Raw genomic sequence first — 20,555 nt, 5'->3', positions numbered from 1 at the left:
GAGGAAGAGGAAGAGGAGTGGCAGTGGCAGTGGCAGTGGCAGTGGCAGTAGGAGCAGCAGGAACAGAAGCAGTAGCAGTAGCAGTAGCAGCTGGAGTTTCCCAGTTACTACTGAGTTACTTCAAGATTCCTACTTGTTTCGGGCTGTCAGCTTCAAACCTGGCCACCACCACCACTGGGCACCTGACAAGTATGCAGGCAGTCGGCACTCTCAACCTTGTCACCCACAGCGCGCGCTGGTGTGTGTTTTCAGCCGTGCTTCCGAGCAGATCCAGCCCCTCAGATGACGGGACAAGAGGCACAGGGTCCTCTGCTTGGACCCAACGGAAATACGGGAACGACTGACAAAGAGAGTGGAAGCACGAAAGTGAAAGGACAACGGAGAGGGGAAGGGCGATGCTTTGGCGGCTACGAGAAGAAAGCGAAGCGAGTTCGTTTATTCACCTGGACAGTCACCACTGTATCATTCAAGTTCATTACATTCTGCAATTTTGCCCAATGCCAGGCATAAATGGGACTCAAATGGCAAATCTGCCCGGGTCTCGCAAAGGCCGCCTATCGCCTTGCGACACTCGGTGCTCATGCTGTACAAACTCTAACCGGCACATCAGAAAAGGTGATTCCGGACAAAGACAATTGGGGCACTGGGACCTGGAGGTCGCCTCGCTGACAGTAGCATGTCCGCCTCGTTGGAAAGGCGCTGCTCGAACGAACGGCGGGGTGGGGTTGAGGGCCGGTGGATGGAGGACGCACAGATTTAGCACTTGACACACAGCGGCGGCAAAGATGGAATCCATGATGGAATCAATAAAGGCAAACAGAGGCACCCAAGAGGTTCGACTGAATAATAACAATGGATGATTGAATGATTAAATGATTAAATGAATGAATGACAGCTACTGATACTATGTCGTCGGGCCATCGCCCTCGCTCCGTCCACAAATAGCCCGTCATTTGATCCGACGCACGCTCGCCCCCCAATCCTCCCTGAGGACATGACTAGTGAGGCTCAACTAATACCGAGTACAATCTTTCCCTTCCCTGACTGTCTGCGCACTGGTCTCCAAACATTCTACAACAACATGGACTGCTCCTGCATATCCTAACAACGAACCACCCCTGGCACCATGAAGCCGCTGTTACCTGTCCACCTCTTCTCCGCAACGATTTCCTTCGGTCGCTTCATAGAATGGGTTGGCTCGCCGCTGGATGTTGGACTTTTTTAGCAGGATACGCTCTTTACAGGATTTTTGTCAAACAGGATGTGCAAGAAGTCTTAGAATCACCCGCAAAAGCACGCCGCGAATCTGTTATGCCAGCGCTGGTCAAAAACCCGGAAGAGCCCCAGCCAGCTTCGGACACCCTTGACGAAGAAAAGCCGGATCTTCAACGAACCCTCGATATCTCGCCTCTTCGCTTGGAAATCTCTCAACCAGGAGATTATGAACCACCTGAGAAGATGGCGGACGAGACAATACCCAAGACCGAAAGCATGCCCCCTCCTCCGACACTTTCCAGGCCGGCCAGGCTTTCAAGCCCGCCTCGTGTGAATCCGCCGAACGTCGATAAGTTACCACCGCCACCTCGACCAGGCAATGGATTTATTCGACCTCCTCCCTCCGCAGCAGCGTCCCTGCGTGTCCCTCCCATCAAGCCTCTCCCGAATGCTTCACTCGCACCGACTTCGTCCATCATGCCGCCTGGCAAGCAAGTTTCGCGGAAAGTGATCCTTGAACCAGGTCACTCTCCCCTCGATTGGGCGGCACTCACATCCAACCCCACTAGCCAGCTTCGAGGCAAGGACGCGCCGGGAGAGCGCTTGATTCGAGTCACGGCCGCCCAACTCAAGCGGCAGAACGGAAGAAAAGGACGAGATGCCTGGACGGTATACCAAGGCAAGGTGTACAACATCACACCATACATTCCCTTCCACCCTGGTGGGGCGGGCGAGATCATGAGGGGCGCAGGCAAGGATTCTGTCAAGTTGTTCATGGAGGTCCATCCTTGGGTGAACTGGGACGCTATGCTAAGTGAGTGTCTGGTTGGCATACTTGTCGGCGATGACGAGGAAACAGGTGGCAATGGGGGTGGGCTGGACGATATGGATTGATTTACCTGTTTTCGAGTATGTGTGTTTACGGCGCGGCTCTGGACTTGTCCCTGGAAGCATGGACTGGAGCATTACAGGAAAGTTCTTCAGGACACGATCCGTGACATAGACTGGATACAGCGAGGCGTCACCCTTACAAGACCCTGGTTTTGCGAATACCCCAGCAGAGTCGAAGGAGGCATGCTTGATAGATATGGCCTGCTTTTTGATACCCCAACACCGACCAATTTTATCGAAGCAATGATGGCAATACCATCAGGTGGCCTCATTGACTATGATCCTCCATTTTCCCATCTATCAAGTTACCAGTCGATGCAAGAGAAGCCGGTCCACCTGAAAAGAGGACAAGGGCATCGTAATGTCCCCCGTCAACAATAGGGTTTGCCAATAGATCACAACTCGTCCTTCTTGACGCCCTTGATGCCCATCAACTCGGTCTCAAAGACCAACACGCTGTTCCCCGGGATCGGCCCAACACTTCTCGCACCATACCCCAGCTCGGGCGGAATCGTCAGCTTCCTCTTCTCGCCGATGCACATGTCCAACAACCCTTCGTCCCATCTAACAAAACGCAGTTACGCAGATCCAGTTAGTCCACGACCTCTTTATTTTCCCATTCCTGCCCATTGACACAAAATAACACTAGCAAGCCAAATGGTATAGAGGGGGGGGGGGAAGAAAGGAAAAAAGAGGAGGCACCACTACTCACCCCTTGATGACCCTCCCCGCGCCCAGCTCAAAGTTCAACGGTGTGCCTCGTGAGTACGAAGAGTCAAACTCCTTGCCCGTGTCCTGCAACGTGCCCCGGTAGTGGACGTCGATCTTGTCGCCCTTTTGGGTCTTGCGTGTGCATTCAATATCGGGCGTCTGGTACTCGATCTCGAGGCCCGTGGAAGATACGAGGTGGGCCAGCGCCAGCGCCGCGGCGAGGAGCGAGGAGAGGAGTTTCATGTTGTTGGGTCGGCGTTCGACTGTGAGCTAAGTTGCAGTGGAGGCAGGTCTCTCGTAGGTTAGGTAGTCGCTGTTGCGTGTTGCTGTAAAGGTACGATGTGCAAGCCAAATATGTAATAGTTCAATTGGAGAATGAGTGTAGATGAAGTTGGTTGATTCGTTTGGTGGCGGGGAGGCAGCGCTGCGGAGAAAGAAATGTTCCGTATCGCTTTCTCTTGAAATGACTTTGAACATCGCAGGAACAAAACAAGATGATTGGAAGCTTCCATTTCACTCAGCTATGGAGGAACCAAGTGTCTGGATCATTGCCCTTATAGCTCTGACGAGAACGAGATCCCTCTCCGTGGTCTCTGAACCCATGTGAAATATTCTACGCTGACTTCATCATGGACGTTTTTGTTACTTTCGTCTCCTCAACAACCTGCTACTGCTAGCCTTTGTTGTTCAATGCCCTGCTGTTTGCTTCAAAGCCGGCTGTTGCCTTCAATATCGACAGAATCCAGTGGCTTCGTGCTAACAACATGCTGCTGTCTGTAAGCAAACCATGTCCATCTTTTGTCAGTACCTTCCACCCGTCATCGCCTCTCTTAGCATCGACAATATACATTTCAGGCACCGCCCAAAAGCATTGATTTTGCAGAATCCAAGAACCGCTCACTGTCTGGATCTGGAACTGGAACTATTGGTGCCACTGGCGGTTCCATTCATAGTGGTCTAGCTGGTCCGCTTCGTAGGCATGTTCTCCTTGTCCGACTCTCGACGCACATGCTGGTACTTTCGGCGCTTCTGAATCAATTGCTCGTCATTAGGCGGGTCGGCGTCGTTATCATCACGATCGTCCTATCCTTGTCAATGTCTGTGACCAGAAGAGCCTTGGTTGAATCACTCACTAGCTTGCGTTTGGCTCGTTGGCTGTCGTTGCGACTAACGGTCGAATTGCTCTTGTAGCCTTCGATTGCCTTCTCTCCAAGAGGTTCTTCTGACGAACTGTCGTTGCTGGAACGACGACGCTTTGAGCTTCGGAGCAGGGCTTCTTCATCGTCCGAGTCAATGACCATTGGGTGATACCGCGCTTTGCCATGGAATATCCGCGTGCCACCAGTGGCATCAACGTCCACCTGACTATGTTAGGTACGATGACATGTATGGGGTGGTTGTGCTTCATCTTCACTCACAAACATTCCGTTTCCATTGTTGTCATTGTTAACGAGAGTCGACGAAGCGTTGCTGGATCCGGAACTCGACAGTCTGCGACCAGCGGCTGCCACCGAGTCGTCGTCGGAAGCGTTGCGCTTTCTCTTGCGGGGAGCCCTGATTGCTGGCAGCGCCGCTCTGCCTAGAGCCTTTCTTGCGGCCTTGAGAGCTTGCAGTCGAGCTTGACGATCATCTTCCTCTTGCTTCTTGCAAGCGAAGAACTCTTTGTTTTCCGCCTCGACTTGCGCAAATCTGTCCTCTCGAGCCTTCCGCAGTGCCGTCTTCTGGCGCGCTTCCTCGATTCTCTCCTTTGTAGCACGCCGGCTCTTGTCAACGGCCGAAGGCGCTCCTGGGTGGTTCTTGTTGTCGACCTCGTCCAGCGGGCCGAAGAACTTGACACCACTCATGTCGATGGAGGGCGTGAAGCTTTGTGGGAGGGTCTTGCCGTTGTAGGACGCCATTGTGTTGGCCTTCACGAATGCTTCGGTCTTTGCATGCGTGAAAGGCTTGGCTGATAGGGGAAACAGACTCTGATTCCGGCTTGAAAAGGGAAAGTGGTTCTTGTCCATGTTGGCTGGAGCAAGAAGGTATTTATATGTACGCAGGGAGAACTTGGGAAGAAGGGGGCGCTGAAGGTGCGAGGGACTGGAGGGTGGGCTGGACATGATAAGTGTCTGAAGAAGTTGATGGGCGAATGTGTTTGATGCTTGTGTAGCAGGTTTGCACTTGAGTTTGATGAAAGCTTTGGTGAGATGGGAAGGGAAAACGGAAGAGGTTCGAGGGAAGGGGAAGATAAATAGGACAAGGGAAAGGGGAAACCCGAAAGGTCGTTTACATTCACGGAAGATTAGGGCACTGGATTTGCAGTGAATTCATGGGGGTGGTTATTGTACTGCCTACCTAGGTAGTAATCACTTGTCACTTTTTCCCATTGAAGACGGCCCTTGAGGTGATAGGGCAGCGAGGTGGCAGGGGCAAGGCAAGGCAGTTGTGTGAAGACAGTGAATACACATACACAATGGCTGGCTGTCACCCGGTTTATTCACTTCACTCGGAGAAGCTTTGTATAGAAACTTGTAGTCACTTAGTTGTGTACCGCACCATACAGCCTTGTTCTCTCCAATTTAGAACGTGTTCTATCCCGTCCTATCGCTGTCCTCCTCCTAGCTGCCGAATTGGCCCTGACGACGGACGACAATGAGACATCCCACAGGAGGAATGCTCGAGTTGACCATCTCATTTTCGTGATGCATGATCTGAAACGGCAATTGACCACAGAGCATGGTTGTTGGTTGGGCTATAACCGTTGACGGTCTTCTCCCACCACGCGAACGTTAAAGAACGCCGATTTGTTATTGACAAGTAGGCAAACAATTTATGTCCAAGCGTGTTGTTTCTGTCTTGGCGTGTCTCTTTTGCTGACTATCGTTGAAGACGTGGTTGTTTTGTGTCCTTCCTGGTTGGACGTTCTGGTTGTTGAGGTTGGATGACAGTGAGGTCGAGGAGGGTGGCAGTGAAAATGAGTTTTGGTGACAGTGAGGTCGAGGTCGTCTTTTGGGTGGTGAGGTTGGGATGGTGTAAGTATTTCCTGGTGATTGTAGTGTTCGTGTGTTATGACCTCCAGGTTTGCTTCCTTGGAGAGTTTGTTGTCGAAGTCTCATGCTGTAGGTATTGGTGGCAGACAGCCTTGGCTGTTGTTGCTGCGGTTGCTGCGGTTGCTGCTGGTCCTTCTCAATTTCCTTCAGTTCTCACTGTCCGACTCGAACAGCGCGTCGATCTCCTTTTGTCTCTGCCTCTCTGCCTTCTCTGCCTGTCCTTGCTCAATCAGCTCCAGCAATGCCTTTGAGGGAGTTCTGTCGATTGATATTGGCGCGATGAGAAACTTTGGGACCGCCATGATTCTGGTGATGGTTCTTGGCTTGTGTCCACGAGCAGATGGGACGGTGAAGATGTCCTTGTGGGGCCGCATGCTTGCGGACGGCTTGACAATGTCGTAGTGTTTCTCGTTGCTGGTGTCGAGAACGTTGAGCTTGGTGTGTGCCAGGATGTCAAGTGGGCCTCGCTTTTGAGGCTTGTGGAAGAGGGACGCTTTTTCACGTCGACGTGGTAGCTGTTGCTTGACCACTTTGTTTGGTGTCGGGGCTGCCACCTGTTTTGGGGCGGCTTGCCTAGGTTTGTCTTGGGCGTGAGCCCGATCCAGCTTCTTTGGCTGGCTGGCAGAAGTTTTGAAGAAACAAGTGTTGGTGGCCATGGTGGTTAATGAGGATACAGATGTTGTGTATCTGGGGTGTTCAGGTGTTTGTTGTTGATTGCTGGTGCCAGAGCAGTGGACGTCAAGACCACTGTGTTGCTTCTGTTGTAGTTGCTGTTGATGTTGAGTGTGAATGGTATCGAGTTTGTCGAGTCAAGTGGCAGAGTGTTCTGATGAGGGAGGACAGGAGCACAAGAGGGGAGAGGGGGGGATATATATATATTTCCCATAGCAGAACCAGACAGAAGCGAACCAATTTGACTCAATGTAGAGTCTGGTACTGCAAAGAAGATCATCTGGATCCAAATCATAACATCCTCTGCGTCCAATACAATCCTTCGGCTCTGTTTCAGAGGCTCGATCATTCTGTCAAAGAACCAGGAAGAACAATCCAATGTGTCTCACGGTAAATATTGGTACTGAAAGAACAATATCTGGATCAGATCACAATGTCCTCTGCGTCCAATAGAGTCCTTCATTTCTGTTCCAGAGCCACAGTCATCTTGCCATTAGTCTCGATTTGCTGGAAGAAGATCAAGTCTACTCAGACACTTGTTTGGTTCAGCAACTCACTGGGTTTACACCAGGAGCACTCGCAGCGAGAATCAATTCATAAAATACGAGGGAGTAGACCTCACTTACCTTGGACCCACTGACTTACCAATGGACGGCACGACGATTGGTTCTTTGGGTCTGAGAAACCGAGTTTGAAGACCACCGGCCGATCGTGGCTGTACCAGAGGTCAAAAATACGAAACAGCATCACCCGTACCAGATCAGTTCTCACGGGCTCATGGTGGGTATGAACATTCATGCTTTGCGCCGTCTGGATGAGATGGATGGCATCAACGATGCCGCTCACTAGGCAGGGGAGGCCAGCGAGGTTACTCGGGTCAGCGACCTGCAGTAGTGGCAGATGCTCTCGAGAAGTTGATCGAAGGCAGTTTGTACTCGGATCAACAACCAGCAGTGGTAGCAGATGTTCTCGAGACGTTGATCGAAGATAGCCTGCCTCGTGGCAGATCTCAAAAGGGATGTTCAAGGTGGCTAGGGTGGTGGGGAGGTGGGTACCACGATGGGGACCTTGAACTTGAAAAAAGGGTCTTTGTGAAGCTGAACCAACGTCTTCGCACACGCGGAGTAGACCTCCGAGTGAACTTTGCTTCTACTTTTCTCTGGTTCGCGACGCGTCGAAGGAATCACGCAGCTAGGGATGTCCTCAAGGTCGATGAGAATCAAGGTCGGCCAGAAGAAGATTCTGCTGAGCCTCAGGCAGACTGTTGGTGTTGGAAATGGAACGCTAAAATGTGTTCTGTGCACGTTCTTTTCCGGGGCTGGGTTGGTCCACTATCGCGAACCAGCAAAATCAAATGATAGGAGGTGTGGATGGCCCCGTGAGGATCCTTGAAAGTGACATCCATGTCTTGATCACTATGAGAGTGAGGATCAACCTGTTTGCAGCTCTTTGCCCTGGAATTGCTGGCGTTCAGCAGTGAGAGAGCGCAGTTGACGTCGAGAGGGTCGACAGGGTCACCTGATCTCGCGATTGCCAAGATTTACGCGCTTTGGGCCTCGACGCGTCTATCTCCGTCCAGCGCAGCCCTCAATGTTCACCGCAACCTCCATGCGAGATGCAGCTCCTCGTAGGGCTCAATGCCGCTCAGAGAGCTGCAGTGACCTCGCCCGCATCAGTGCTCCAAGTGCTGGCTCCTCCAGGGTCCGGCAAAACAAAGACATTGACCTGTCGAGTCGCCTACCTCCTTGCACATTATGGCCATAACCCGCAAAATGTCATCTGTTGCACCTTCACCATCAAAGCCGCCAGGGAGATGCGGGAAAGGCTGAGAGGCCTGGTCGGTTGTGAACTCGAATCGAAATTGGTCCTCGGAACCATCCACTCCATCTGCCGACGTTACCTAGTCGCGTACGGCCATCTTATTGGAATACCCAAGGGATTTGGAATTGCAGACAGTTCAGACAGCAATAGCATAATCAAGCGAATCGTCAAGCGCCTCCACCTGACAATAGAACCCAAAAATGCGAGGGCCAGGATTTCCAGTCATAAGGCCAAAGGGAAAACGTTGGAAGACCTGCCCAAGAAACCGCCCAAAGAAATCAAGGATCAAGAATTCATAACCATTTTCCACGAGTATGAAGAAGCATTGGCAACTTCCAAACTACTGGACTATGATGACCTGCTCTTACGATGTGTTGATCTTCTGCGGGCATATCCAGCTTGCGTGTCCAACATCGAAGCGTTGTTGATTGATGAGTTTCAAGATACCAACATCGTACAATTCGAATTGATGAAACTACTGGCGTCGGCAAACAGAAAAATCACCATTGTTGGCGATCCGGATCAAAGCATTTACGGATTTAGGTCTGCAGAGATTGAGAATCTACGACGAATGAAGCTTTTCTACCCCGAGACAGAGGTCATCAATCTCGAGGAAAACTATCGCTCTGCTTCGGCCGTGCTCAAACTTGCCCAGGATGTCATTGAGCAAGACACCGACCGCCCTCAGAAGAAGATGAAGGCGACCCACTGTCATGGGAGTCAACCGGTGCTTCGACGTCTGCCCAATCCAAATGAAGAGGCCTTGTGGATTGCTAGCGAGATCAAGAGGACGATGACGATGACTGGAGGTCTACTTCTGCACTCTGACTTTGTCATTCTCCTGCGGTCGGCTTATCTCTCGTTACTGATCGAACGAGCGTTGGCAAACTCTGGCATCCCTTATCGCATGGTCGGTGGTCAACGTTTCTTTGACCGCGTCGAAATCCGGATCATCATCGACTACCTCCGTACCATCAGCCATCCTGACAATAATCAAGCCTTTGTTGCCATTATAAATACACCGCCACGCAAGATCGGGGACACTTCAGTCGCCGAAATGATCAAACTTGGCGAAGAACATAAGCTCTCACTGTGGGCTGTGGTGCAGAAAATCCTCGCCGGAGATCTAAAGCCTGAAAAGAGGCTTTCAAAGCCTGCAGAACAGGAGCTAGGCCGTCTGGTGAATCTGATTAGGACCGGCAGACAAAAGATGAATACCGTTGATCCTGCGGCGACGGTTCCCACAAAATTGATTGATTTTGTTGTCGAATCTTTGGATTTTGAGAATTATTTGAAGAGAAAATACAAGGATGATCATGAGGATCGGCTTGAGAACGTCAAGGAACTCATCACCCATGCCTCTGAGGTTCTGCTTCAGAACTCCAGTGAAGAACCTCTAGCAACGGTAGAGGGTGTGGAACAGCAACTCTCCAGTGGAGGCCAGGAAGTTCTTGCTCAGTTTCTGGCAAATATTGTCCTCTCGACCGATGTCGAGAATGCCGAGGAAGGAAAGGATAAACCTCGCGTCACCATCTCAACTATTCATTCAGCCAAAGGTCTTGAGTGGCCTGTCGTGTTTATTCCAGCTGTTTATGAAGGTTCAATTCCTCATTCTCGGGCTGACAACACTGATGAAGAACGGCGCCTGCTCTATGTCGCCATGACACGAGCTCAGGCTCTTCTGACAATGACATTTCCTGTGCTTCAATCCCGGGATCAAGCTGAGTCTGTTCTTTCGCAGTTCCTCCCACCCAAAGTCCACCATCATCTAGCCCAAGTTGGTCCACTGTTTCATGATCGAGCAATTCAGGATATAGCAAGCATCCTTCGACGGCCTATGCCATCCCAGGAAGATCTAGCAAAGAACTTGGAAGGCATCAAAGGCGAAGAGAGTGCTGCTGATGACGTTTGGCCTGCTGATGGCAGCCGCCGACCTACGCCGATGCTTCATGACGCCACGCAGAGCACTACAGAATTCGGCAGGCCCTTGGCAGAGGTTCTTGCTGCTCAAAAACAACAATATCGGACTTATACGACCCTTGCAAAGCCAAACGACATGTCAGGCACTGCTGGCCCAGGGTCGGTTACCACCATGACCAACGTCGAGGCTTTCTCCACGTCAAATATGTCGCTGGGCTTCACCACTGCTAGCCACCAGCTCAAAACCAGCGCCTCTGACCTTAGGAGATCCGCTTCTGATATTTTGCCACCTCAGAAGAAGCCCAAACTTTCAAAGTCACTTTCAGGACAGGGTAATATCGGGAGTTTCTTTTCGAAGCCAACCACCCAAGCATCTCAACTGCCGGGGAGGTCAACGTTAGGACCGCCTGTCGCTGGGTCACCTAAGCACAGATCTTCGGAGAGTGAAGGAGAGCTTCCTCCTCAAAGCCGCGAAGATCAGAGTAGTGCCAGGCGTGGCATTCCCGAAGAGTTTTCATCGCACGAATTGAACTTCCGCAACGGCATGGTTCAAGGACGTCCTGCACCTCTGAAAGAAACGAGCACGAATCCCAAAAGGCGGTATGTTGGCTTTTACAGTTCATCACCTCCCCCCTGTCCCCCGCAGGAGACGGAATCGCTGCCTTCAGGGGATGCCGCAGTTGCAAATCAGAATTTGAAGGATGCAGGAGGTCCAAAGTCAATGATCTCTGGTGGTCTTTCCACCCCGATTATGAATTACGTCCTCACCAAGCCTGCCAATACGTCGCACAAGACCACTATGTCTTCTATGGGAAACGGCAGGCATCCTTCGTCAGGGTTTGCTTCAGGAGTTGTTAGGAAGACACTTGGAGTCAGACGTACTATGAATGGGTGGGAGAACAGGAAGAACCGATGATTTGATGTCTGCAGTCGGCTATTGAGTCAATGCTGGGTTCTTGTTCGTCGGGTTCATTGATTGCTTGCATGACATCCAACGACATCACGAAGTTATGACTAGGTGGATCAATTGGGTTGAGGAGTCGAGGACTTTGAATGACGGGATGTTCTTGTTCGCCGGTCGATTGGTCAGTACGTCGGTGTGCGTTGAATCCAGATACGTGTTCGCCAAACATGGACACTCACCGCAATAATGAAGTGAAACTGTAATATTATACTACCGCAACCGGTGTACATATATGCAATGAATATGGAAAGACGCTGAAGGGGTTCGACAATGGTGAGAAATTTCAAGCGGTGCGAGTACGATTCCTCCACGGCCGCTTTCTTCAGGAGTCCATAAGGGGGGCATAGGTAGTCGACAGCCACCTCCCTACCTCCTTTTCAGCCACTTGTATACGAAAGTCCCTCATCAATCCTACCCTTATTAATATCATGTCCGCCACCTGGCTCCCTCCTCCTTTAGGGGTGGAATGAGTTCGAAGCAGCGACTCGGAGTAATATATTCTAGTGCAGCAAGTGTGACGAGACAAAGACAAGGCGAGACTAATCTGTAATAATTATGAAATGGGGTTCTAAGAATTAGAACTAGAAACTAGAAACCCGACAAAGTCCTCCAACAATGATACCCATTGATTTATCCTCAAGGGGGTGGGGGGAGCATCAAAATACTTTCGTTCACTCATGAAACTAATATCTGCCTGGCTGGGAATTTTGCGTTGGTCTCTCTCTCTCTCTGTTAGAATGTCATAATATGTAAATTGAGAAGAAGAAGGGTCGGAAAAAGCAAGGAAGCAAGCAAGCACGGCCCCGGATGAAGTGACTCCCAGTCAGAGATAGATAGGTGTGAACCGTGAGCAAAGGAGGGAGGAAAGGGAATGGAAGAGAGGCATTGGTTGGCTGGATGGTCTGGTGCAAGAGTTGTAAGCTTCCCTCCAACAATCAAGTAATGACTAGTACCATGGACACAGAACATGATGTGGCCTTCTCTAAGGTATCTTGTTTTTTTCCCCTCTCGTCCCGTCTTTCTCTGGAAAACACACAACTGACCCGAATCATTTTGGGGGGCCCTATATTAAGGAAAAAAAGAGATCGCAACATCGGTCGTTTTACATAGCGAACATGCCGAGCGCGGCAGCCCCAGCGGCAAGCACGGCCAAAAGGCCATTCAGCGACGTGGTGCGGCTGGCGGCGCCCTTGTAGGGTGCAACCCACGAGTTGGTGCTCGTGGCTGCGGCGCCGCCCCAGGTGCCGTTGCTGGGGACGATGCTGGCGGCAGCGACCGGCGTGACTGGTGATGTGCTCGCAGCCGCGACGGTCCAGGCTGGCAACGAGGGTGCGACGGGAGCAACAGTCAGCGTGGTCGCGAGGGTCACGCTCGGGGTTGCCCAGGCGCCGCTGGGGGTGCCGGTCGAGGCTGCCGCGACAGGAGACACGGGCTTGCCGGAGCCGGACTGGCCACCGGCGGCCCAGGTTCCGCTTGGTTTCGGAGCCGTCGATGTCGCTGCGGCGGGCGCTGCGCAGGGCACGCTGGCCACGATGGGCGTGCTGAATGGCCAGCCGGCCGACGGTGTGAATGTCTTGGTCGTCATGCAGGCGGTCGGAACGGGCGTCTCGGTGCAGCCACAGTGCGTGGTCGTGATGGTGGTGGTCTTGGTGGTGTAGCCTGTCGAGCATGGCTCCGTCCACGTTTCTGTCGTTGCAAAAAAAGGTTAGTCAACTTTTCTTGTCTTTTTACACTCTCTCTGAAGGATATCAAACCGAAGCCGGGGGGTTTTAGACTTACTGGTAATTGTGACGGTCACGACTGAATCCGAACCACTCCAATCACCCCAGGTTGTTGCCGGATCGGTGGGTTTGGTTGCCGACGTAGTCCAATCTTGCCAAAGGAAGCTTGAGGTTTTCGATGAGCTGGGCGTGCTGGAACTGACAGAGCTTGTTTTGCCGTCAGTCCAGTCTCCCCATGTTCCAGTGAATGGATCGGTCGTTGTCGTTGCCGTCCAGTCGTCCCACGTCTTGAGGCTGCTGCTACTGCTGGTATTGTAGAAAGGTCCCACGGTCAGAGATCTCGACGTGGTGCTGCTGGGCGTTGTGTGTGGTACATATGGTGTGGTGGTCGGAACAACGGGGCTAGTGGTGGTCTGCGGCGGTCTCGTCGAAGTGGCGAGCGTAGTTGTGGTCGTAGTTGTCGAGGTGGTCGTGACTGGTTGGGATTGATAGATCTTGACGGAGTTGACATCCCAATACGCATCCTTGAACTGGCCTGGGTTGTTACCGACCCAGATGGAGCACTGGCTTTCGCCGGTGCTGGCTGCACACCCACCGCTGGACCAGGTTGCGTCGCCGAAATCGCCGCAGAAAGTAGTGTCGAAAACGATCCTGTTGTCGGCAAAGTTGGAATCGATGTCGCAGCCTGGACCATCGAAGATGGAAGCTGGCAGCCCCCATCCAGACGGGTCGGGGCTTCCAGACGAGATGTCCGAAGGGATGGAGCTTCGCGGGAAGAACCAGATCTTGATAGCCTCCGAAGTCCACTCCATTGCGTACACACCACCCTTGATAGAGTTGAAGCCGGATCCGTAGCTGTCAGAGTCGGGGTCGAAAGCGCCACAGCCTTGCGCATTAGCGCCAGTATTGACGTCGTACGTGCAATTGTCACCGTTCGTAGTACCAGTCATTTCCGAGGGACTTTGGGAAACGATGCAGGTGCCGGCGACATGGGTCGATGTGAGGTCGGTAGCTTGGTTGTTCGCACCCTCGATGATGTCGATTTCACCGTCTGAAAATCATTCAAAAGTCAGCATCTGCGGTCCTTAAGACATCCAGAGGACATTCCGTCTATTCGTCGATTGTCACAAGACAAAGTTTAAGAGAAGGCATTAGAGAGACTCACTGTATGGCCATGTGCCCGAGCCAAGAGTCCAGAAAGCCGGCCAGACACCACAACCGGTGCCATCGTTTGTTGTCGGCATGTGTTTGAGGTCGGCAAGGAAGAGCCCGTGTGTCCATGACTTGATGCTTTCAATCCTGACACTGGGCCGCCCAACATTGTTGATATTATAGTAGTCTGCACTGCCGTTGTATGTGTTCTTGTAGTCGACTCTCATCTGCGTCGAACCGCCGTTGAAAGTGATCAAGCCATCAGCCTCAGCAGTAGCCTCATCGACGTAACTGTCCGATGTCAATATGCGATATCGCGAAGCGATCCCAATGTACGTACGTGACGAAGCCATGTGTTGGATCGGCATCCTTGGCACATGTCAGTGATAAGACCCACCAGCAAAGAGCCGCCATGTACTCACAGCGAAGAAGTTGAATCCGTCGAAGAAATCTTTTCCAGAATATTCAGTGTCCAGAGCATAGTAAGTATCAGCCGAAGCAGAAGAAGAAAGCAACAACAAAGCAGAAACGAGTGTGGTGCTCGACCTCAGAAAGAGTGATGAGGAAGGCATATTGTAAATGAGTGGCACGCGAACGTGAGACAAAGAGTGACTGGCGATGCAAAGCACACAACAAAGGAGAAAGGAAGGAGAAGAATGCAGAAGTCAAGACAAGTTTCCTATAGATATTCGGAAGTGCATCGCCATGGCGGGTGTCCTGACTCCGTACTCCGTACTATGCGAGGTCCCACCGATAGTGCTTTTGATGCGCCATTGCCACAAAGCGCCTCAGAGACTCAGAGCCTAGAGGTGGCACGTTTTGTGCAAATTGACCTCATCGAATCGGTTAGGGAGATGAGGTGCTCAAGGAGACAGCAACACTCGGTAAAGCCGACCAATACGGCATAGAGCGAGGAGGCATACCTCGTACCTGTGGAGAAGAGTCAGGCTGCGCCGACCACATCGAGGGACAGCACATGCAATCCGCCTGGTGCGTTGAAGTTTCTGCCCCATTGAAAATCAAAGGGTGCGGAGACGCAAGAGCCGTTGATCGTTCGGGTATGGGAGAATATGGGAGCAGCTCCGCAGGCAGAACTCGTCGTCGAAACCGATCGTGAGTCGGATCGTCAATTGGCAGCAAGCGAGGTCTTCGCTCGACATGGTGAAATTTGCCTGGGTCACTTTGATGGAAGGTAGAAAGGAATAGCTCGAACGGGGCTGAAAAGGAGGCGCAAATAGCCTCAGCCTGGTGGAGCTCGATTTGATGCTTGGCGTCAATCCAGCCAATGAAGATACTTCAGCCGTTCCACCTGGGAATTCGGAACGTCCCAAAATGGAAGCACAGACTCACTTCCCCCTGAACCACGCAATTTGCTGGCCTACCTAGGTATGTAACCATTGGTTGCTTTTTGTCCGTCCGCCGTCCGCCGTGGCTGAGTCGTTTACAAATCGACATGGCCTTCTTTTTGACGACATTCTCCAGTGCTCCAGACCACGATCAAGAGCCCGCACCACGTGCCCATGGAGTTCGGCGCGAATGCTGCCGTTTCTATCTAGGGAAGATCGGGCGCGCGGTTCCTCGGACCACCCGCCTCTTTTCCACCAGCAAACAGAGGTCCCCCTTAAAGTGCACTATGCTTGCTCTTTGCCAGGGGACAGGGTACGCCACACTTGAAGCGAGAACGACTGAGCGATTTCGCCGCACAACCACAAACGAAAACTCATGACTCCATATACGGGCGATCCTAGATGGGTGAGTGAAGGTCATCTTGAACCTGCGCTCTAATTGAGCAGCACATGAACGCGTACGAGTACTTGAAAAATTGACTGCACTCAAAGTCGCGCTAAGGAGCTCCGCAGTGCTCCATGGCAAATAAACCTACGTCTCAATTAAACATATTTTTCAGCTTCGCCTCAGGTGAACTTGTTAAATTTCTGCCCTTCTGCTGCTGCCTAGCATCTCCGTGCATCGCACTCCATTTGGTCGAAGTTTTGCCCGAAATTGTGACTCGTTGTGCCCTCCCAAAGGCTTTCTTGAAAAGCATGAGCAATGCATTCCAACTGGAGAGAAGCCCATATCGGGAGCTGTGGCTAGGCCAGATAGCCTGATTCTGCAGAGGCCCACCATGGATGACCTGGCCGCGTCCACAAACAAGAGACGCTTGTCGGAATGCTTGCAGCGGATCCTTAAGCGGGCTTCCTGAGACTTGCTCCATCATCTGAACCATCTGTTCGGTCGTCACGAATTGTTTGATATTGCCCACGACAGCCAAATGAGGATTGCGCCAGCTCTCAATTCGTGCCATTTGAGGTACAACAGCATCAAGGTCCGACGGAGAATCGGTCCTGATGTCGTCAAACTGGACTATGCCGTGCTGCGTCATTTAGGAATGCCTCTTTGAAGCGGTGAGGATATCTGACTGAGTGTCGTGAACGTCATTGAGCTCCGTCTGCGAAGTAACAATGGTCCAACCGCTGGCACATTGCGTACTTGCAGCACGGGGTTCCATGGCATGCCGTGCGATTTGCTGACTTGATTCCAGATCAGGATTCGTACCTCGCGTGATTATTTAGATCCGTCCAGCGCTGCTATGATCTATTCCAGTCCAGCATATCATCAATCCAAGGCTCAAAGCGTACAGTCAAGGCCGCATTTGCTAGGAAATTCCAACCGTGGCTGAGAGCTCCCTCTTAATTGTAGGTAATAATCGGTGGCCATCCATAGTGACCAACGCATCACCACATACTCTGCCAGGTTGTGCGTCTGGTCGGGATGAGTGCCTTGGGCGACATGCCAGCATATTTTCGCGGATATCTCGTAGGAGTTCTTCCTTGGTATGCTCTCGCACGGCTCTCTGGCACTTTTCTTCATCCTTCTTTGCCTTCCTACTTCTAGATGGATTGAAAAACATATGAGGCTGCCACATTCCGCGTCCAGACAGGTAGAAGCTGCCGAGGGAGCATAGCTCTGACTCAGACCAAGTGCATACTAGGAGCTCATCATCTCTACTCATCAATGAGACAGAGGTAGACGTACGAGTGCAGAGCAAGGTCATTGATAGGAGCAGCGATTCATGTGAACGAACCGAGGCGATATGTTCGGCAAGTGGTGCCGCGTTTTGGGGGGATCCCTGTAAGCACAGGTGGACGGAAGAATTTGGCTCCGGGAGGGTGTATCAGCCTATCACGACTCTGTCGCTCCCACGCTGGATAGCCAAGTTGGTCCACGAATGGAGGGAGCCATATCAAGGGCCATTACTTTCATACCCTCAGTCTCTCAATCTCTCATCCTCCACCAAACCCTTGCCTTTCTGCAGCTCTTGGACTCTGCTGACCCGGTATCAGCAATATATCTTATGATATAGACGTGGTGATGGAAGCGATTTCTGGACCGTCTGTAGCACATTGTTGCCATGACCAAAAGATGAAGTGCTACGCAGAAGCTTTTTCCTGTGCTTTTCCTAATCCCCCTTTTTACGCGAAGGGTGCCCGAGAGATCCGTCATCAGTTGCCCACACTTGGGGTCAGGATATGGGCTTCTTTATCTATATTTTCCGGGATACGTCGGCTAATACTTATTTTGCGGGGGAGATCAGCTTACCAGGATTAGGTGTTGCAGTGATGTGGAGGACTTTGTGACTCCAACGGTCACGCATCTCCATGAATGTCCCTCGCCATAAGACAGAACTGCCCACCAGTCAAGTCGGAATCTAACCGTTGCTGACTGCTGTGGTCCCGCTGGAAAGAAGTACTAATACACGACGGCCTCCTCCTTGAAGTCGGGTCTGAATACAAGACAACCAAAATGGCAGTCCTCCGAGTTGGTATTGTTGGTGCCGGTATAGGTGGTCTGGCAGCCGCCATTGCTATTGCTCGCAGTGGGTGTAGCGTGACAATCCTCGAACAGGGTGCGGAAATAGGCGAGATAGGAGCCGGGATCCAACTCCATCCCAACGTGTCTCGTCAAATTATTCGCTGGGGAGTGGACAAGATCATCGAAAATGACCTCGTCGCACCAGAAGCACTCAACACTTGGGACTGTGGCAGCGAACTACGCCTGGTCGCACGCACGGATCCCAAACAGGTCGCTAGACAGGCTGGGTTTCCATGGTGGGTTGTGCGTCGCGACCACCTCTATAACGGACTTGCCCAGTCAGCCTCCGAGCATGGAGTCAAACTGATCATCCAAGCGAGAGTCGAACAAATTGATGACACATCAACCCCTGTCAGGGTTGTCACATCTTCTGGGCAGAAGTACGAGTTCGATCTCTTGGTCGGCGCAGATGGCCTCAAGTCTACCGTCAGGCAATATCTCTACCCAGGCGTCATGCCATATGCGCCGAACAAGCTATGTGCCTATCGAGGCGTTCTACCGTTTTCCTTGATCTACAAGGAGATTCCCGAGGCCAGCCTGTTCCTCGGCAACAGATTGGACACTTGGGTCGGAGCCAAAGGGTAGGGCGCCTCTCTTCGAGCCTGAAGCTGACAGACATGCTTACGGAACGAACAGCTATGTTCTGACCTATCCTACGAGCGGAGGGAAAGAGCTCAACGTCGTGACCGCGGCTGAGTCAAAAGACTACGTGACTAAAATGGAAGACATCGATGTCGAAGAGTTCTACGGGTAGGTATACAACGCTCCAGCCAGACGTTGCTGACCGTGTCCATGATAGGTTCTATGCCGACTTCCACCCATTCGTCCGAAAACTGCTCCATCTCGTCAAGTACACCAAGCGCTGGCCTTTGCTGCAAACTCCCCGACTGCCATCTTGGTCCAACAAAGCCAAGAACATCGTCATGATAGGCGATGCAGTCCATGCCATGCAGAATCACATGGCCCAAGGTGCGGGAACAGCCATCGAAGACGGAGCATTCCTGGGCCAGGTCATCAGCGAAGTGGTTCGTGGGGTGATCAGTGTCCCCGAAGCCGTAACTCTGTTTGAACAAAGACGGATGCCCAAGGCATGGATCAAACAACAACTCAGCTTCCACTCGGGATTAATGTATACCGTGGCGCAACCAGAAGAGCGTGAAAAGCGCAACCAAGCGGGCAGGTTTGAAGTTGCCCGGTGGGAGCACAACCCAGCCCGACAGGAGCCGAGCCATATCGAGTATCGAAGTTGGCCAGTAGCCCGTTGCGTTGAGACGGCCAAGTCAATCTGGTATTATGATCCCGAAGGAGATGCGGACAATGCAGTGCTGGAATACCTGATGAGCAGGGGCAAAGTGGACGATTTCACCCAGCTGAGCGAGAATCTGGGCCGCAAATGGAGTTCGATCGTGTCTGGTAATGGAGTCGACGGCAGCTGGGTCGAGCCCCAAGTCGACTACCAGCACATGAAGAATTCTCTGTATAGGGGTAACGGGGCTGCGAAGGATGGGATCCGGGAGTATGGTTTACATGAACAGGACTATGATCGGTTTGGAAAGGGCTTGTAGCTACAGTTCCTAGTATCAGGTACCCTAGGTAGGTAGGTAGCAAGACGATACACACGGCATTAGCAGCAACTAGGTACCTAGGTAGTGTACTAAAGCGCTAGCCCTATGGTCCTAATGAGTTGCTAGTGACGGACACCAGGGACGTCATTGATTTGATCCGATAAGGATAAGGAAATCATGAGGAAACAAGCAAAGGCGGGGTTGATGAGGTGCAGCTTGGCGGTCATAGTCACGATGCCCAGTTGCGCCTAGTGACCCCCCGACTGCCAACTGCCAGTTAAAGGGGAGCCAGATTGCCCCGCTTCTGCCTGGGCCCTGGACTGCCAGTGCTTAAACCACCCACACGCACCTCTCTCCCTCAACTACCAGTGTCCCGCTGGCATGTGAGCTTAATACTCCCGCCCCTGCAAGGAAGCTTCTAAGCTCCTCCCACTGATTGGCACAGCTGCAACCCAGCAGCCTGAGCCTGACCGCATCTCTAAAACTTGGCCAGGTTGAGTGTCCAAGAAACATTTTTAGCGGCTTCGCGGGGTCGTCTTCGAGGCTGTGATGGATGGATGTTGTCACGCTCAAGTCTGTTTCCCTCTTTTCCCACGGCCAGAAACCCCAAACCAGAGGCTGCCCGGGCTGTCTTTTCCTGCAGGCAACACAAATACCTTGCGGACTTTTTGATCCTTGGACGCTTTTCCTCCTCCAATTGCGCTCGTCCCAAACCCGTCGTCCGCCCCGTTCCGCTGAAGCAGTGAGAAAAGACACGCACACGCGCCTGCAGCCGGGGAACCAATCTTGAGAGGGGATGTCATCCACCGTCACGTTTTCAATGCCAGGCATACCAGCATCCCCCCAATAGCTCGGGCCTGCTTTTCTTCTTGCTTGCTTTCCCTGTTCATTACACAATGGTGTTGGACCGATCACGGCTCAGGCAGATGCTTTCATGTTCAGTTCTGCCCAGCCTTATCCCGCTGGTTCTGTGAACTCAAAAGAATAGCAACAATCGGCCACGGGTCACAAGATTTTC

At 52.1% G+C, this 20,555-nt stretch overlaps 8 protein-coding genes across 8 annotated transcripts; 3 read left to right on the top strand and 5 right to left on the bottom strand.

Annotated features, from left to right (window-relative positions):
* Nucleotides 1-1,188: 1,188 nt before the first annotated feature.
* On the top strand, nucleotides 1,189-2,109 carry Z520_08321 (uncharacterized protein; the record flags this gene model as incomplete). Its single annotated transcript, XM_016778818.1, has 1 exon — nucleotides 1,189-2,109. The coding sequence occupies one exon, from the start codon at nucleotides 1,189-1,191 to the stop codon at nucleotides 2,107-2,109; it is 921 nt and encodes a 306-aa protein (XP_016630189.1).
* Nucleotides 2,110-2,501: 392 nt separating this feature from the next.
* Nucleotides 2,502-3,060, bottom strand: Z520_08320 (uncharacterized protein; the record flags this gene model as incomplete). Its single annotated transcript, XM_016778817.1, has 2 exons — nucleotides 2,502-2,670; nucleotides 2,819-3,060. The coding sequence occupies 2 exons, from the start codon at nucleotides 3,058-3,060 to the stop codon at nucleotides 2,502-2,504; spliced, it is 411 nt and encodes a 136-aa protein (XP_016630188.1).
* A 714-nt stretch (nucleotides 3,061-3,774) lies between these two features.
* Nucleotides 3,775-4,823, bottom strand: Z520_08319 (uncharacterized protein; the record flags this gene model as incomplete). The annotated part of the gene is made up of 3 exons (XM_016778816.1): nucleotides 3,775-3,900; nucleotides 3,951-4,178; nucleotides 4,236-4,823. The coding sequence occupies 3 exons, from the start codon at nucleotides 4,821-4,823 to the stop codon at nucleotides 3,775-3,777; spliced, it is 942 nt and encodes a 313-aa protein (XP_016630187.1).
* A 1,172-nt stretch (nucleotides 4,824-5,995) lies between these two features.
* Z520_08318 (uncharacterized protein) lies at nucleotides 5,996-6,505 on the bottom strand (the record flags this gene model as incomplete). Its single annotated transcript, XM_016778815.1, has 1 exon — nucleotides 5,996-6,505. One exon carries the CDS (start codon nucleotides 6,503-6,505, stop codon nucleotides 5,996-5,998), a length of 510 nt encoding a protein of 169 aa, XP_016630186.1.
* Nucleotides 6,506-8,136: 1,631 nt separating this feature from the next.
* Z520_08317 (uncharacterized protein) lies at nucleotides 8,137-11,178 on the top strand (the record flags this gene model as incomplete). The annotated part of the gene is made up of 1 exon (XM_016778814.1): nucleotides 8,137-11,178. The coding sequence occupies one exon, from the start codon at nucleotides 8,137-8,139 to the stop codon at nucleotides 11,176-11,178; it is 3,042 nt and encodes a 1,013-aa protein (XP_016630185.1).
* A 1,150-nt stretch (nucleotides 11,179-12,328) lies between these two features.
* On the bottom strand, nucleotides 12,329-14,671 carry Z520_08316 (uncharacterized protein; the record flags this gene model as incomplete). Its single annotated transcript, XM_016778813.1, has 5 exons — nucleotides 12,329-12,912; nucleotides 13,006-13,998; nucleotides 14,113-14,390; nucleotides 14,440-14,468; nucleotides 14,522-14,671. The coding sequence occupies 5 exons, from the start codon at nucleotides 14,669-14,671 to the stop codon at nucleotides 12,329-12,331; spliced, it is 2,034 nt and encodes a 677-aa protein (XP_016630184.1).
* Nucleotides 14,672-15,984: 1,313 nt separating this feature from the next.
* Z520_08315 (uncharacterized protein) lies at nucleotides 15,985-16,482 on the bottom strand (the record flags this gene model as incomplete). The annotated part of the gene is made up of 1 exon (XM_016778812.1): nucleotides 15,985-16,482. One exon carries the CDS (start codon nucleotides 16,480-16,482, stop codon nucleotides 15,985-15,987), a length of 498 nt encoding a protein of 165 aa, XP_016630183.1.
* Nucleotides 16,483-17,903: 1,421 nt separating this feature from the next.
* On the top strand, nucleotides 17,904-19,537 carry Z520_08314 (uncharacterized protein; the record flags this gene model as incomplete). The annotated part of the gene is made up of 3 exons (XM_016778811.1): nucleotides 17,904-18,553; nucleotides 18,609-18,722; nucleotides 18,772-19,537. 3 exons carry the CDS (start codon nucleotides 17,904-17,906, stop codon nucleotides 19,535-19,537), a joined length of 1,530 nt encoding a protein of 509 aa, XP_016630182.1.
* Between the last annotated feature and the right edge of the window lie 1,018 nt (nucleotides 19,538-20,555).

Source organism: Fonsecaea multimorphosa (genome assembly GCF_000836435.1).
Source record: "Fonsecaea multimorphosa CBS 102226 unplaced genomic scaffold supercont1.18, whole genome shotgun sequence".
Lineage (NCBI taxonomy): Eukaryota > Fungi > Ascomycota > Eurotiomycetes > Chaetothyriales > Herpotrichiellaceae > Fonsecaea > Fonsecaea multimorphosa.
This window is presented reverse-complemented; position numbering and strand designations above follow the sequence as displayed.